The following is a 17,419-nucleotide window of genomic DNA, read 5'->3' as shown; positions in this document are numbered from 1 at the left end:
TTAAATGGGTTCAGTTGGTTATTAGCGAAAAAACAGCTGAAAGAAATTTTAGATTGGTTTTAAACATTACTCTTGTTTCTTTATGACAAGATATGTCACTCTTCTACCATTCTACAAAATTTTTGGAAATTTCAAGAATTTCAAGATTTGCTGACATTCTCTATTCAGTAACAACTTACATTTTACTCTCATTCAATGACAGTCTATCTTTCAGCATCTGTATCTCAGCACTATGTTCCTGTGTTTGTAATTGTGACTGGAACTCTTTCTCTCTATTATTCTGTAGTAGACCCTCCAGGTTCTTGTTGGATTGGCGCTCGGAGGTCAGCTGACTGCGGTATAACTCACATTCCTGGGCAATATCTTCGGACTGGCTTTGAAGCTGTAAGGGCAATAAACAATGTAAACTTTCAAATAATGAACTATCATTAATATAAATGGAATAAAAGCCCAGAAAATGATCAGATGACAAAATCCTAACAAATTGCACAATGCACTTGATGAAAAACACTCTAAAAGTTTGAAAAAATGATTGAAGTTCCTTGAAAAATGTAGATAGGAAGAGTTATGCACAGAAGAATTTTCTTATGTTCAGCCACTATCTCACCAATTTTCACTACTCTTATAGCCATTAGAAAATCTGGCTGATAGAACTAAATCAATAGCATATGGTATTCCAAACCAGACAATAATACATCACAAACAAACCTGTTCTTTAAAATGTTATGTCTATAAAAGCAGAAATTATTCTAACTAATTAATAACAAACAAACCTGTTCTTTATCAATGGTAAGTGCTGTCAACTGTCTCTGTAGAGATTCTTTAGTTCCCTCAAGTCTTGAGCAGAGCTCACGTACAGCTGTCAGGTCATTGAGAAGTGTGTTCTTGTCATCGTCCGTCTGTCTGAGGTTATCTTCCAAGTTGGCCACACAGCGGGTCAGATTTGATACTTGCAGCTCATAGGCCTGCTCCGCATTAAGATGCTGAAACGTTGAAATATAATAGATATTAAATTTTAATTTCAAACATCTATGAAATTTAAAAACAAGCATATCTTTTAAATTTGATCCAACCTTGAAAATTATCTTTTCCACCTCTGATGATTTGTACTAAAACTAGTAATAACTTGAACATAATTATTTTAAATAATTATATATTTTTTAGCAAAATATAATAGATGCTTTGAATTTATAATGTTGTGTTAATACGTTGATATATCATGTTACATCATGTACAAGTAATGCCTTTCAATGCTGCAACTCTTTATCCTGCATGAATTTTCCATAAAAAAATTTTTTTAAAGGGCATGCAAAATAATGCTCATTCCTGACTAAGACATAAGAAACATTTAGGAAACATACCTCCTGAATTTCTCTCTCATAGTTATCAACTTTGTCCTTGAGTCGTCTAAGTTCTGAGTCTTTGGTCATGATCTCAAGCCTCATGTTTGAGCCCTCGCTCTCCAACTGGTGGGTGGCAGTTTGATATTGTTCAGCCTCAGAGGACAGAGCTCTGTACTGGTCCAGTAAATCAGATCTTTCTTTCTCCTGAAACAAAAAATATAATTATGTTTAACTCAGTTTCTGCATTTGAAAAACATTTTTTAAACAATCACAAAAGTAAAGAGGTTTTTTTATACTTCCAAGTTCTATTAATTATATATTTTCCAACAATGGTATCACCTAGTTTGATTCAAGTATCTTTTAATCCTTTATATAAGAAGTTAGTAAGCTTCTTTTGTCTTAAACAGTTTTTTTCAAATCTCGCAAAAATTTATTCCACTTCCAGTCCACAAATCCATTTTTTTTGCAAGATTAAACATGGGTTCCCTCCAACTCTTACTACAAATAAACCTGTTGAAGTTATATAGATATGCACTACTTCATAGATCTACAAGAAAAGTAAATTTACCTTAGAAGCAAGAACATCTTCAATACTCCTAACTTCCAGTATATATTGTTGAACTTGTTGTTTAAGTCCTTCCTTGTCCTCTAGAGCCTCCTGTAACTCCTGGTTGATTTTCTGTACAAATTATTACATTCTATACATTAAACATGACAATATGTATAGAAAATGTCACTTTTACAGATACTTTACATCTTAAAGTCTTAATACCACTGACATAGCTTGTTTTGTTGATACAATAGTGTTGCAAGATATACCATCTCCTTTTAGTTGTAAATCATAAGTATCAAAGACTTAAATACTTAGAAAAACGTATCATATAACAAGATTTGACAGGAAACTATAAATTATTAGATACAAATTGACAAGCTTTCAAACAAAATGTTGTTTGTATTATTAAACTCCATGCAAAATATCTTACATATACTCGTTTATCTTTCAACTGAGACAAAACCATTTATTATCTCAAGAAAAATTTCAAAATATGTTTGACTGAATGGCGAACAGTGTAGACCATGATCAGACAGCATGAATATGCCAGCTGGTCTTGGTCTGCACTGGTTACATGGGTAGCTTCAGTTTCTGTCAGCAGAGTAAGAGTTAATGGTATGCACTTCTATTATCTTCTATAAATGGTATCAAAAGCTGTATGCCATATCATTTGTAAAATGAGATTTTTGAATGGACTCAGTTGAATGGCATTTAACTTATTCATTGCTGGCAGTTTATATACATTTATATCTATGAATATATCATACATGTAATGATATTTACCTGATTTTCTCTTGTCATAACAGCAAGGTCATCTTGTAGACGTCTATTCTCTCTCATGGCGACCTCTTTACCTCGACTGTTCTCATTCAGATCATCTGAGGTACTGTCTAGCTGCCTCTTCAATGACTTCAACTCTCTATCCTTCATGTTGATGTTATCATTAGCATGGCTATAATATAATGAAATGTCAATTTAAAGTTCATTCTCAACCATATCGTAGATACATCATAAATGAGATCATGCTTATCTTCTCTTTCTCTGAATTTTCGAGATCAAAGTGAACTAGCTGGAATTGATCTTCTTGGATTGAATTTAACTAGATGAATCTAACCATAAGTAGTTTAAGTTTCTATATGAAACTAATTTTATTGGACATTCTAAATATTAAATTCTAACACGACTCGCATTTTCCCTATTGAACATAGAAGAACCGGAAGTGTGTGTTATTATGCAGTAGAGTCACTGTTTGACATTCTATATTTAGACATGTGACGTAATCATTATACACGTGACATAACCACTATAAAATCCGACGCGCTGACAATAAGTACGGAAACAAATCAGGCGAAATTTTGCTTAATAGCAGGAACGGCAGCTTTTATTTGTTTATGTCATGTTAGAATCGAAATAATATATCCAAATCGGTGATTTTATCGCTGGGTAACATCACAGTTTGTCGTTCGGATGCGCATCATTATATCACTCGGGCTACGCCCTCGTGATATAATTCCTCGCATCCGAACTCCAAACAGTGATGTTATTGAGCGATAAAATCACAGTTTGGGATATATTATTTCTTAAATACAGTCTGGTTTGTCTTATTACTGGTGACAGGTCTTTTATGACAACAACTAACAGGCAAAGTGTTAAAGGTGAAATGTCAGATTCTGAACCAATGATATCATATGAAGCTAAACAATCACTATTTTTCTGTCGACCAATTGACGATTCACATGCAAGAGTCAGATTTTTGTTTGCTTAGAATTCACCAATTGCATGCAAGAGTAAGAGATTTTTGTTTTCTATCATAGGACTAGATTATTTCTTTACATCATTTTATACATGCAAAACTGTACTTTGTTTTGAAGAAGAAGAGAATATACAAGTGTATGAGAAAAAATGATTTACAAAATCTTTAAAATTGAATAATAAGAGAAATATTTACCCTAACTGAGCATCAATTTCACTAATTCTGACCTTCAAATCACTGATCAGTTTCTCCTGAAATTGTAAATTAAAATTGTTATAAATCTACACCAAACAAAAAAGAGAAGAGTAAAACTCAAAATTTATTGGAGACAGATTTTTTTTAGACAATCGTGCATTCATATTTTCTTTTACAATTTACAATGACTTGAAAACATAGAAATGTACATCTAGATCATTCTGACTGATTGAAATAAAATCACATATGTTACACATATTCAGGTGATCAAAGTAAGGAAAGGAAGGTGAAAAACAAATTTAGTTGTCCCAAAAGATAAACCAATACTAGCACTTTATCTTTCAGTACTAAAAAAAAAAAACAAACAAACAAAAAAAAACAGATTGCTGTCGAATGCCAATTTCAACTTCAAAGCTTCATTTTTTACAGATCTTAAAAAAAAAGCAATAACAAGAAATACACCTACCTTAAGAAGTACTTCTTCATTGAGGTTGGCAATTTTCTCTGTCTTTTCATCAACACTAATCTGAAGGTTATCCTTCTCCCTATCTAGCTGACTCACAGTTCTTCTGATATCTGAATTTTCATCAGTAGAATGAGATAAAGTTCTCTGTAATTCGGCTATCCTGTCCTCTAAACGAGCACACCTCTCCTCCTGGGCGGCTAACTCACTCTCACGACGTGCCAGACGTTTCTGTGTATCCTCTAAGCTTCTCTCTGTCTCCTCCGCCAACATCCTGGATTATAAACATGTGTCATAATTTACTATACATTACTGTATATCACACTAATATTAGTGTCATGTTAGAATGACGAGCCTATTTATATGTTGTTATGTTTGACTACATTAAAATGAGTTACATATATAAAAAACGTTATCGAAGAACCAGTTCAATTTCTTTATTAAGTGTTTACACAACATTATGTATTAGCTGTAAAAATAATCTTGGTACCCTTGTACATAACTCAATTTTTTTCAAGATAATTGTTAGAGGCATTATGTTCAATAATCACCAGTATGTTTTTTTTTGCAGGTGTTAAAATATAGAATTCTTACAGATTTTGGTATATTGTTTCATGTGAGAAAGTTTAGCTTCCATAGATAAATTTCCAAACAACCCAGAGAGATATGTTAACATATCAATTAGTAATGTTCTTGATATGATATTATATTGTCTAATCATTCATGGGTCTTTAAAACCTGAATATGCATGGAAATTCAGTCTGATTGACAAATTAAGTCTAATTCACCCCAAATATCCTTCATATTAAATAAATAAATGTAGAAAATTACTTCATTTGAGTGGCTTTAGATTTATTCTGAGAGTTATCATCTTGAGTCTCAGTCAGTCTACTAGCCATATCCTTGATCTGTTCCTCCAAACTACGAACATCTTCCTTCAGGGAGTTGACTCGTACAATCAGCTCACCACGCTCATTCTCTGCCTGTGTTAGAGCACTCTCTAAGTCCTCGCCGCGCTGTTCCAACTTGGCCTTCTCTGACAATGATATCTCTGTTGCTATCTGAAAACATTAAAATAATACACTTAGTAGGAACCTTGTCTTTTTACTGCATCATTCTGTTCAAAAGTGGTTACAAAACAGAAATTATTGCATGCAATTTAGATTTTTACTAGTAGTCCGGGATGGTTTGTTTGTTTGTTTGATCGGGTTTTATGTCAAACTGACACAGTTCTAGTCATATGGCAATGTTCTAGGTTAACTGGTGGAGGAAGGCCTTATGTGCCCTTCCTTGTATTATTTTAGGCACTAACAGGCACCTAAGTAGAACCACTAAAGTTCCATTAGCTAGCTGGATAGCTTCCTCACATGATAAGAATCCAAAGTCCCTGTCGGGATTCGAACCCACAATGGTGAGGGGCAAGTGGTTTGAAGTCAACGACCTTAACCACTCAGCCACTGATGCCCCATTCCGAAGTAATACAAAACTTTTATACTATATAAAGCAAGTAACAAAAGATTTCAAGTATCATCTGATAGGTATTTAAACTTTCAAATCTATGGTACGAATTTTCTTTAAAATCATTCTTAAAAAAAATACCTTCAGTCTTTCTCTGAGACTATCACGTTCTGTTGTCATTCTACGAAGTTCAGACACGGCATCATCACGTTCATTCTCAACACGACGTAACACAGCCTGGGCAGCTAATGAAGTTTTTGGTGATTTTGGAGATCTGACAAGCTCACGTCTTACTTTGTGTAATTCATCCTTGGTCTGCATGAGAAAGATACCATTTTAAATATACATTATTATTCACAAAGGTCTGTATGCATAAAAAATGTATTACTTGCAGTAAACAGCTTCAGAAAGTTGTTAGTGTTTTAATACATTATTTAACATTTTATCTCTTCTCTGCATTTATCCCTTGTTTTAAAATGAGTATATCTTCAGCAAAATGAAATACAAATGATGGCCCGAATAAATATCTGATTTTTTTGGGGGGGGGGATGGCTCACCGACCCCACTGCACCAATTACGGGGAAAATAAATGGGCAACCTATGTTGCTGAAAAATTAAAAAAAAAAAAAATCAAAAGAAATCTGATTTTTAGAAAGATATTACTTGATATTTATGATACAGTTTAATAAAATCCAACAAACACGATTTCAAATTATGCATCCATCTTCCAACAAAGTTTTAAACACTTAAGATAAACTTTAAATGTATCTTATAAATGTATTTTGTTTGTAATCCTAATAGAAATCCGATAAGCATACATGATTGCGTTATAATCATAACTGTTCTATAGATAAGATATTTATGCTAAATTAGTGTTACTAAGGCAACATTCAAACCTTTTTGTTATTTTTATGTTTCTTTCTGTTCAGGGAACTTAATTGAACATAGGTACATGCATAAATCATTAAAATGTTATACCAAAATAGGAAAATACTGCTATTAACACTATTACATTACCTCTTCATACATCTTGTTAAGTTTGTCTCTCTCACCAGTAAGTACCTTCACATTAGCTTGGATCTGTTATTAAAGAAAGATAATCTAAGTTTGTATGTGTGTAAAACTATAAACTTACTTAAATACTCTTAAATCATTTTATTTCAAAGGCAAGTGATGGCTATAAAAGAACAACTTTAAAGGAGGAATATAAAACAGCTAAAAATCATAGGGCAACTTCAATATAAAATGAAAATGAATAAGTACAACTCGAAGTTGTTTCAAGTAATATCAGTCATGAATTTTAAAGATCAAGCACAAAAATAGGTTTTATGATAAAAATAGTTTTACTTAAGCTTTCAATGTAATTAAGAGTAAAGTAACATTTCATCAATAAATTAAAGCCTCCATGCATTGACATTTTTGCTTAATTCCAGGAATCACTCCACAATTTACTACTTAGAAACTTTATAACTATTCAGTATATTTACTTGGTTCAGTAAATTGCTACATGTGACTCATATAATTCAAATTTCAGAGGCTTTCTTAACTATGTAGAATTCTCATTATTAATCAAGCTATAAGCCTGGTTTGAGCCAAGAAAATTTCACAAAGTAAAGTAATATCTTACCTCTGCCATGTGACGTTCAAACTTGTCAAGTAGCTGTCTCATCTCATCTCTTTCCCGTCTCAGCTTCTCCACATCCTCTGTCATACCCTGTAAATATATAATACAGTGAAACCTGTCATAAACATAACCTTATGATAAGACCCACTCTGTCTTTACAAAAGTAAATTATACTGTACAACCTCTGCATTGGAACATCCTTTGGGTGACAAAGATCTTAGTCCCTTGCTGAGGTTTTGCAATATAAAGGTATAGTTTAACGTGAAGTTATACTTAGGGAAGAACTGATATTAATATTGAAAAGAGGTTATTGTTCTTTAGAGGACCACTCTGCAGAGGTTACACTGAAAAAGTGCAAAATAAAAGCCATATATATCATTTATACCATTTAAAGCCATATTATTTTTTTTATATTTATATAATAGTAAAATAATAATATTTTGTTTGGGGGCCTGTTACCATTTTCATTGAATTCATGATTAAAATATTTGTTGGCAGCCAACTTCAATCTTTACTAAAGTTTGCTTGACATGTGTCAATCTCAAAAATAAATCGTAACAAAGTATGTCAGTTCAATTTTCTACAATGTAGTATACTTTAATTTAATTCTAAACATCTATTTTGATTGAAGCATCGAGCTTTATTGCCCATAAAACCAAATGATTTCCCATCACTACTTTTCAAATATATCATTCTCAACTTGAATTAATGAAACAGTTGTGCATCCTATCATTATTTCACATTAATTTCTTTTCAAACCCTGGGCATATTTGTGTAGGTGTATTATGCACTTTACATATTGTGAATTCATGTTTATATTGTAGGCAAAACTTTTTATAAATTCAAATCAACTCTGAATATAATTATGAAGAAAACTAATCTGTCCGCAGTTCTCATAACCAGGGCTGTTGCAAAACAGTACATCTCATATTTTTTCATAGTCCAATATCTAAATACACACATTACATGATAAATAATATTCATAGAAATTATACTGTAAATTATACCTGCAGTTAAGCTTAAGAGAAATTCAACTTACACAGGAAAAGAACAGCACATAATCTTATTATACAAATCTACGAAAACACACAAATTAGAGAACTATTTCTTTCAGTAGTCACACTTATTTTGATTACAAAAAAAGAAATAATACAATCACAAAGAATGCAAACATACAAACATAAAACATGGTAAAATATATTAACAATTAACATACAAATCTAAACAAACAAAAATTCTGGTGTAAAAAATGAAAAGTTTTTTTACACATCTAAAAATGTACGGCTAACTATAAAATAAAAACTGATAAATAAACCTGCCACCAAAGGCAAAGAGTTGTTCTAAATAATGCTAAGCTGCATTAATGCCCAGTGTTAGGCAACATAGAAAATTAGCCACTTTGTTTCTCTTATACAGAAATTGAGTATCAATCTTTTCCCCCTTTCTACCTTACACAAATATTACTTTTGTTATGACAGTTTCTAAATGGACTGGTGCTTTGTTTCATTATTAAATTTCTCAATGAATCAAACCAGTCTTAAGAGTTTTAACATATATATGTACATTGTTATCCATTTTTAGGGGTTTCATTTTGTTTGAAAGAAGATGGGTAGTTTATTAAAGTGGGGTAGGTACAGTATATAAAAGCCAGGCAGACAAAAATGTAAAAGAAATGACCCAAAGTAGGCAGGTGCTGCAAAGCATGCTTCAGGGTGTTTTAACAGACTACCATAATGTAATATCTTAATTTATAATTTTATTATACACATGTTGCAGTGACTACATCATACCTCTATTCTTCATGAGACAATACTCACATGTGATCCACATGTACTTAACCAAAATTTCAACCTTAACAGGCACCTTGTCATAAATTAGCTTTTAACCAGTTGATTCTTGAATGTATAGGTGAGGAAAGTTTATATTATATTAACAGTACAGACTTTAGTATTCAATCTGAATAAGAAACAACTCTAGACAAAGTGAAAGCAACAAAAAGCTTGTGTCAGTAGTTTCTTTCATTATGTATAAAATACTTACAAACTTTTTAAGCTTATTTTCACTGTCCTGTCAACATTGAAGAGACAGAAAAAAAGTTATATAAAATGAATACATTGTATCTTCATTGTAACTTTTAATTGGAACAATGGTTTATTTTAAAGTGTTTCAATTTGTTTTTGGCTTTTTTCCCCTATTTTCTGACAGATTAGTTTTTGTTTTAATGGTAATTAGATGTAAATATCTCCCCTGCTACTGGATTATGTGACTGAACTGAACTTCTTTAAGAAAAAACTGACAAGTCTAATCAAGTCTAAATTACTCTTATCAAGAATTGTTGGTAAAGAATGGGTTAATTTAAGACACCTTTTTAGTCTAAACTATATGTCCAGGACGACTAGATACCATTTGCCATAGAAAAATACACTACACACATAATAATAAAGTTTAACCCATACCCCACCAATTTATATAATGGATTTGCCCGGCTTTTAATTAGGAGCAGTCCATTTGAATTATGAAGTAATTTCAATAAAAAAAAATCTAAAATTAAGCTGCCTATAGTATAAAGCCTGATTAGACTACACTGCTGGCCTCAGTCTCAATACCAGTTGCAAAAAAGCTAACCACTTTCGCTTGTAATATGTTAAAAGTTAAATCATTACCATCATTTCCTATGATATTCATTCTATATACAAATACGAAGTTTGTACACCAGTCTCAGTTCTAACATCTGTCATTGGTTCAATTTGAATCTAATTAGCCAATCACAAACAAGGTAATAAGACTTGTCATTGGTTTAATTTGAAACTAATTAACCAATCACACACAAGGTAATAATACTGATTCCCTGGAGTCATTCAACTCGAACCTATAACTGACTAATATTTCAAAGGCCATGAAATTTTGTATAAAGTACAGAAAAAAAAAACCCATAAAAATTAATTCTTTTCTTTAACCCTGCACCATTGTGTCTCCTTATTAATTAAATCAGTCCAAAGATATAAAAGGAAGGAAGCATAACCAGAGAGAAAATGATCTTATAAATCTTCGTTATAGAATATTTTGCATGGTGCACTTAGTTTTGTTACCAAGTCTTTAACTATTATGACTCAAACCTTATCATAAACCAGTTGTAACAGGCTTGATTTCATATTTAGCTCTTGATGCGTCGGAATGTGAGATGTGCATGTCTCATAGTGTCCTACTGTGAAACACAGTGTGTGTGTATACATGTACAAAGGTGCAAATGGGTCCCAAATTTTGGAAAAACATGAAAACCCTGAATTTAGCATTATTTTAATTGGTTTTATATAGTGAAAGGGTGCTTCAGCAGTATAAAAGAAACTTGAACTTCAGGCAAATGCCTGAAACATTGTACCCATGCATGTATATTACTCCAAAACTGTTTTGTTGTGCTTTTGACATACCATTATGTAACTATACTCATACTGACTCTAAAATAATGGCAAACAAAATAATATAACAAATATGTATACTTATACATATCCCACACATGACAGTAGAATTTTTTTTAATATATGATGAAAGATGATTAATGAAACAAAAATAAATGATATACATTTGAATGAATAAATTTGTCTATATTTTGATAAAAGAATGTAAAATATATATGCTGATTGTACTGTGCCATTCAGTTTCTATTGTATGAGATTTCAAAAGCCTACTATGTATAAAATATCCTATGATATCAAGCACTTTTCATACAACCTTGTATGTTATGTTTTGAAAAGGATAAGGGTGTATTAATTATCAAATTAGTAATAGGATGAAAATCATATAATGTTCAAACTCATGTAAGTCTTATTAAAAAAATCAAGATTAATTTCAAACAAAATTATTTATTAAGATTAAGATTTCCTCATAAAACTTGGTATGAAAATGTTATAAAAAAGGCAGGAATAGATGAATGCCTGGGTAAAACTGGGCTGATTTTTTATGATTATATGAATGAAAGGGAAAATAGGGCAGTTTTGAATTGTATACTTACAAAACGCTTATTGTTAGTCTCAAAAGTCTAGAAATAGTAATAAACATGTAATGATATGATGATACTAAGAAAGGATAAAATAATAACATGATAGTTTAATAACATGACAGGGTAATGCCATGATGATATAATAACATGACATAAGAATGAAATGATTACATAATGCCAAGACAGTGCAATGACATGACAATATAAAATCATGGCATAGAAATGACATGAAGATATAATGACATAACAGAACAAGATGATATAATGACATGACAATATTATAACATATCAATGACATGACAGGGCAATAGCATAATGATATTATGACATCAAGCTTCAATCAAACGATTCATAGTTCAATGTACTGGCTTCATCCTGTCATGACAAGTAGTTCAATAGAAATTGTGAGTAAAAGCTTTCGATAGAAATCACTTTCCTATGTTAAATCACAGTAGAAAGAACTAGTAGAACATAAGCAATTAACCATAAACTTGCCCTAAATCATTGGAGCAATAAAATTCTAAAATTTTTAGAAAAACAAACCCATCTAAATTGTTAAATGTAAATTTCAAGAGAAACAAGGCATATTTTTCTAAATAAAGACATTTGATACTAACAATCTTACAGTTTTAGCCTTCAGGTCAATGTCATACAACATATAGAAATATACATTGATATATAAATTATAAACATATACAAAATACCTTTGTAGGAGTGGCTCGTGCAGATGCTGCTCTCTTGGTAGCCTTGATGATCTCGTATTCGTTCTTGTAATAGTCTCTCTCCTCCTCCAGTACCCTCATAATGGCCTCATACTGAGCAGCAGCCTGCAATACATTTAATGTCATAAAATGTCAGGTAAATGTAAATTGAATATAATAAATACACAGGCACAGAAAAATAAATTTCTTCTGTTCAGTATATGATTGTAAATATTGGCCATATGCACCTTTCAGGTGTTTAACGCTTAATAAATGTTTGTTGTTGTTGTTTTAGCTGCTCTTATGTATAACTTTCAATAATCTTGCCAAAGTATAGCTTAGAACACATAAAAAATTTTGTAATAAATGAAATGTACCTTCTTGTCTGCCTTAGCCGAAGCGTTGAGTTCCCGGGCAGGACTTGCTGACCTAGATGAAGGACGTGATGGCGTTCTTGACCGTGGGGGACTTCGTGATCGAGATGGAATATCGCCACGTAACATTTTCTGGAAAGCCTCTGCCTGATCCCTGTAGTAGTTTCTCTCTTCTTCAATGCTTCGTACAAATGCATCAATTTTGCTCGATACTTTACCTTTTTTGGCAGCACCAGCCGGTCCATTCTTTCGCTTTAATCTTTCTATTTCAAGTACCAATTCTTTCTCTGAAAACGATCATAAAAATGATTTCTTAATTTCTAATATTACTTCATTTTTGAATCTTTCAAAGCTTTATGTAAGCAAAAAAGAATTCTTAAAAGGAGAGCTATTTTACCCTACAATCCACTAGTCAGGTTATGAATGCATTGCAATACAAAATTAAGTTATTTAACTGTATCAATATCATAAACTGCAGATTTTTTTTAATTGCACCAATGCAGTATAGGTCAAATGGCCACTTTCCAGCTTTTCTGGTGGAGGAAGACCTCAGGTTGCACTCTGTGCATTATTTCAGGCACAAATGTGCACCTGACTGGGTAGAACCACCGATAAACTGCAGATAAAACTAGGACAGTCACTCTTCAAAGTATGCTTGGCACAAATTTATTCATGTTTTTTTTACCCTTACTGTCATTGATGAGAAATTTAGTGAAGTTGGAAATATAGGTTGTTTTTTTTTTACATTTAATCCCTGATCATGAAAATGCTGTCAAATAATGTACTGTTTTATCGGGTGTGGGTAATTCATTGTACAATAAATTTAACCATGGCCAAATAATTATGGTAAGCATTACAAGTGTATATTTTTACACCCTTAACTCATTATCTTTATCAAAATAAATTTTATAAGGTAGCATGGCCAAGTGCTTAATGCATTGGACTAGTAATCTAAGGATCTCTAGCTATGTGGGTTCAAACCCTGTCAGGGGTAAGCTGTCGTTTCCTTAAGCAAGAAACTTTACATTCATTGCTCAGTAATGAAAGGTTCCAGAAATGGATTCAAGAGTATGTCTATAAGCTTACAGCTTCCAACAAAATCAAACTCGAATAAATTCTGTTTAAACTAAATAATTCTTTTTTTTTACATAGGAAAACACAAGAATAAACTACAAATATGAAATGTCAAATGTTCAAACATACCATTGGCCATTAATTTGTTGACGCGATGACTTAGACGTTTTTTATCCTCCGCAACTCGGTCATGTAACTCTTCCAATCTCATTAGGTCACTAGTTTTGGTCATGAGTGTAGATTTGGTTTCAGTAAATTCTTTAGTTAATCGGGCATTTTCCTGAAATTAGGTAATAAAATTATAATACTCCTTAAAACAAAAAATTAGGTAATAAAATAATCATACTCCTTAAAACAAAAAAATAGGTAATTAAATAATAATAATCCTTCAACAAAAAATCAGGTAATAAAATAATAATACATCTTAAAACAAAAAATTAGGTAATAAAATAATAATACTCCTTAAAACAAAAAATTAGGTAATAAAATAATAATACTCCTTAAAACAAAAAAATAGGTAATAAAATGATAATACTCAAAAAATTAGGTAATAAAATAATAATACTCATTAAAACAAAAAATTAGGTAATAAAATAATAATACTCCTTAAAACAAAAAATTAGGTAATAAAATTATAATACAATGTACTCCTTAAAACAAAAACAAATCTTTGAAATTATTGCAAGCATCAACCCAACAATATGACTTAGGTCTTGAATATTACATTCTTTGTCATTGACATTTTTTTAATAAACTTACTGACGTAATGAATTTGCAATGAAAACGAATGTTTCTGATAAATTTGTTTATCCTGGTCTCCATGATAATCTTTTGAATGTCAGAAACAATCATAAAAATGTCAGTCCTTTGTCACCACAAACGCCTGCACTATACAAGAACATCTGGTGGTACGCTCTGCTACCACATGGTAAGTTAAATCCAACACCTTATTAATGTTAACGCCAACACCAAATATATATATTTCAGTTTAATGTACTTTTACAACAAACAAAAGTAACTGATTATTACAACACTGACGTTGTCAAGGAAGTTCATGACGTCATGACGTCGTGATGATGTCATAATAACATTACTTCTACATCATACTGCTTTTTTTTTAAATTAAAGTTTCAAAGTTTAACAAAATTTACCAACCAAATATTAGATGAAATTAAAATTTTCAACTGATAAAATACCATGTGAATGACTTAAAAAAGGTCAAAGGTGTTGGCAAATTTCAATACCCAACTGCTACAAGGTAGATCATTTTAAATAATAAATATGTATCTAATTTTCATTAATTTTAGCTTTTTAAATTTTATAAATTGTTTCTGATTTAGTATTAAAGTATTCACTTATTTATTTTTTTTGTGTTTTGTTTGTTTGATTTTACAGCGCACAAACACAATTTAGGTCATATGGTGTCAAAACAGGAAAGATGATTTTGACTAACCTTCGGAGTTAAAAACTTAAAGCAACACCAGGAGTCAAAACCACCTCACTTGCTGGAGCTAAGAGAGGCATAGACTCCTGTAATTTTAACCCATTTAGTTGCCTCTTATGATCACCTCTGAAAGGGTGACTGCAATTCTGATGCCTCAACCCATAAAGGCAACCCTTTCGACACAAGGTGTAGTCTACTAATGAATTTAACATATAAATAATCAAACCTCTGATCATATCCTACTCAGTAGAAAGCAAGTTTTGCAGTTTTGTGAAACTTTTTATCTCGAGGCCAATTTATAAATTGCTTCTAGATAAAAAGAGTTTTGAATTTCAATTTTAAAATTGATTATGACTGTAAAATATGCTAAGTTTTCATAGGAGAATTTGTAAATTGGTTTACAATGCCCATTTACTTACCGCTCGTAATTGTGCAATTTCAACATCTAAATCTTCCATTTCATGTCGAGATTTTTCTAATTCACCTTTGGCCTCTTCCATTTCACGATCAGCTGTTTTTAAAACAATAGATTTATCAGTTTCTAAACGCTTAGCATGTCTATCAACACTCTGAAATTCAAGTTCAAGGTCACTCATACGAGCTTTATACTTAGAGAGGTCTGTTTCAACTTCTGCTCTATCAGCAACAGCATCTCTGAATTTCCTTTCCATTTCTCTATTCTTCTGCTGCAGGAAGTCAATCTAAATGAACCAAAAAAACATAAAACTTGTTTTTATCTAAGTTGATCATATTTATCATAATAATGTAAATCTAAGCATAATGACATATGACAATATTACATTATCAGCCATAAATTTAAATTCCTTTTTAAAGAATAAAGTTGTAAATATACATTTATAATACATTTTATCGCTAATTTAATTACGCCATGGTCATAGATTTACATATAGCCAAGTTTAAATGCATTTATACTAGAAATCTAATCAGGGCCTGCAAAAATCTGATTTTGACTAACTTGTCCATTTTTATCTGAAGCATTTAACTTGTCTGAGCAAATTCTTGAAAATTTCCACTTGTCCATACAGGCTTTGGGACAACCTGGGCAAAACAGACAATTGATTTTGCCACCCCTGAATCTAATTCTACCATACCATATCTGACTTTGATGATGATAAAGAAATGTTGATTAATTCAACAACCACATTATCAGTTATAATGTTAAAGGAAATTACCTGTATATTAAGATGTGAGATCATCCTCTCGTTGGCTCTGTTGCGGGCCTCGAGGGCCACAACATCCGAGGGTCGTCCGCCGTCTAACATTCTGTGCAATCTCTCTATTTCCTCATCACGTCCTTCAACCTACAATATAATAAAAAAAACAACATCATGAATATTGCTTACAATCAGTTCTTATGATTTGTGTAATGAGATTTATTTGGACACATTTCAGCATCTTAACATTAGGTCTCATTCAATATATATGGTCGACCAATGATGACTTAGCTAAAACAGTGGCCATTGATAAGGCAACATCGAAAGTCCTAAGTCAGACATATATTTAAATAGCATCTTTATTACAACTATCTAACAATGGAACTAATAATCATAATAATTTACAAAAATTTTTATATGTACCCTATTTAATGCATTCAATACTAAAGGAAAATGCTCTTTTTCAGTATGTTTGTTACATGGGATAAACTTTCATTTCATAAAACAAACATTGCTTACTCAAATCATTATTTTAAGCTAAAAACAAACACGTCATCAAGACTCTTTTATCCTATTTACAAATTGTATTTGTCAATAATTGAAATATTGGTTAGTCGGCATGAAGCATTTGCCATCATAATTAATTCCTTATCATATAAACTATTGGCTATTTGTAGCTACATGTATTCATTGTGTGACCTTGTATATAATTACATTATAAGTGTAAAAGACTGTGGCACCAAATCAATAGAAAGAATGCAGATCGTCACTGAATATGTCACAAAATATCAATTACTAGAATGAAGTTATAGTGTCAGTGACATACTTTAAAGGCACATTATGCCTCAGACACAAATAAATTTTTACTTCTTTAGAAATGGCAAGCATGAACTTTATAAAGATTAAGTAGTTGTTTTAGACTAATGTTAGATGCTTGTTAACCGAAAAAGGTAGCAATATAATGTGAAATAATTTGTCAAAAAAGTAGCAAAATGTAAACAAAGTAGTATTTTGACTTCCATACAAAATACTAATTCAATATAATTGTACTTATTGCCAAAAAGCAAGTGATGAAAAACATGGTTACAGTAATTGGCCAACTATAAACGTACGCCAAAATTAAAATACTTATGAGAAATGAAAATAAAAGCATTTCTGAGGCATAATGGGCCACTAAATGTTTTAACCGTTATTGTCATAAAAAGCTTTAAAATGATTGCAATAAAATATTCCTTAGGAAAACTCAAGTGTAAGAGATTATAGAC

General features: G+C 31.4%; 1 protein-coding gene across 7 annotated transcripts in view; it reads right to left on the bottom strand.

The window, feature by feature from the left end:
• Positions 1-17,419, bottom strand: part of LOC132715812 (centrosomal protein of 135 kDa-like) — a 44,463-nt gene that overhangs the window by 3,567 nt on the left and 23,477 nt on the right. For 3 of the 7 annotated variants that reach the window (XM_060698883.1, XM_060698888.1, XM_060698889.1), the window contains 18 exons: positions 16,173-16,301; positions 15,399-15,680; positions 13,665-13,815; positions 12,465-12,748; positions 12,091-12,213; positions 11,399-11,425; positions 9,430-9,456; positions 7,393-7,479; positions 6,783-6,845; positions 5,907-6,080; positions 5,139-5,368; positions 4,311-4,581; positions 3,845-3,900; positions 2,680-2,848; positions 1,912-2,022; positions 1,362-1,547; positions 774-983; positions 180-382 (listed from right to left, as the gene is read on the bottom strand). In XM_060698883.1, the coding sequence (XP_060554866.1) occupies positions 180-382; positions 774-983; positions 1,362-1,547; positions 1,912-2,022; positions 2,680-2,848; positions 3,845-3,900; positions 4,311-4,581; positions 5,139-5,368; positions 5,907-6,080; positions 6,783-6,845; positions 7,393-7,479; positions 9,430-9,456; positions 11,399-11,425; positions 12,091-12,213; positions 12,465-12,748; positions 13,665-13,815; positions 15,399-15,680; positions 16,173-16,301 (2,783 nt within the window). Of the gene's footprint in view, positions 1-179; positions 383-773; positions 984-1,361; positions 1,548-1,911; positions 2,023-2,679; positions 2,849-3,844; positions 3,901-4,310; positions 4,582-5,138; positions 5,369-5,906; positions 6,081-6,782; positions 6,846-7,392; positions 7,480-9,429; positions 9,457-10,817; positions 10,845-11,398; positions 11,426-12,090; positions 12,214-12,464; positions 12,749-13,664; positions 13,816-15,398; positions 15,681-16,172; positions 16,302-17,419 lie in introns of all 7 variants that reach the window. The other 4 variants (XM_060698886.1, XM_060698885.1, XM_060698884.1 and 1 more) reach the window with 4 other exon arrangements.

The sequence above is a fragment of the Ruditapes philippinarum genome, unplaced genomic scaffold (assembly GCF_026571515.1).
Source record: "Ruditapes philippinarum isolate M1 unplaced genomic scaffold, ASM2657151v2 ctg2155_1_1_1_1, whole genome shotgun sequence".
In the NCBI taxonomy this organism is placed as follows: domain Eukaryota; kingdom Metazoa; phylum Mollusca; class Bivalvia; order Venerida; family Veneridae; genus Ruditapes; species Ruditapes philippinarum.
The sequence above is the reverse complement of the archived record's forward strand: the minus strand, read 5'-3'. Positions and strand labels throughout refer to the sequence as shown.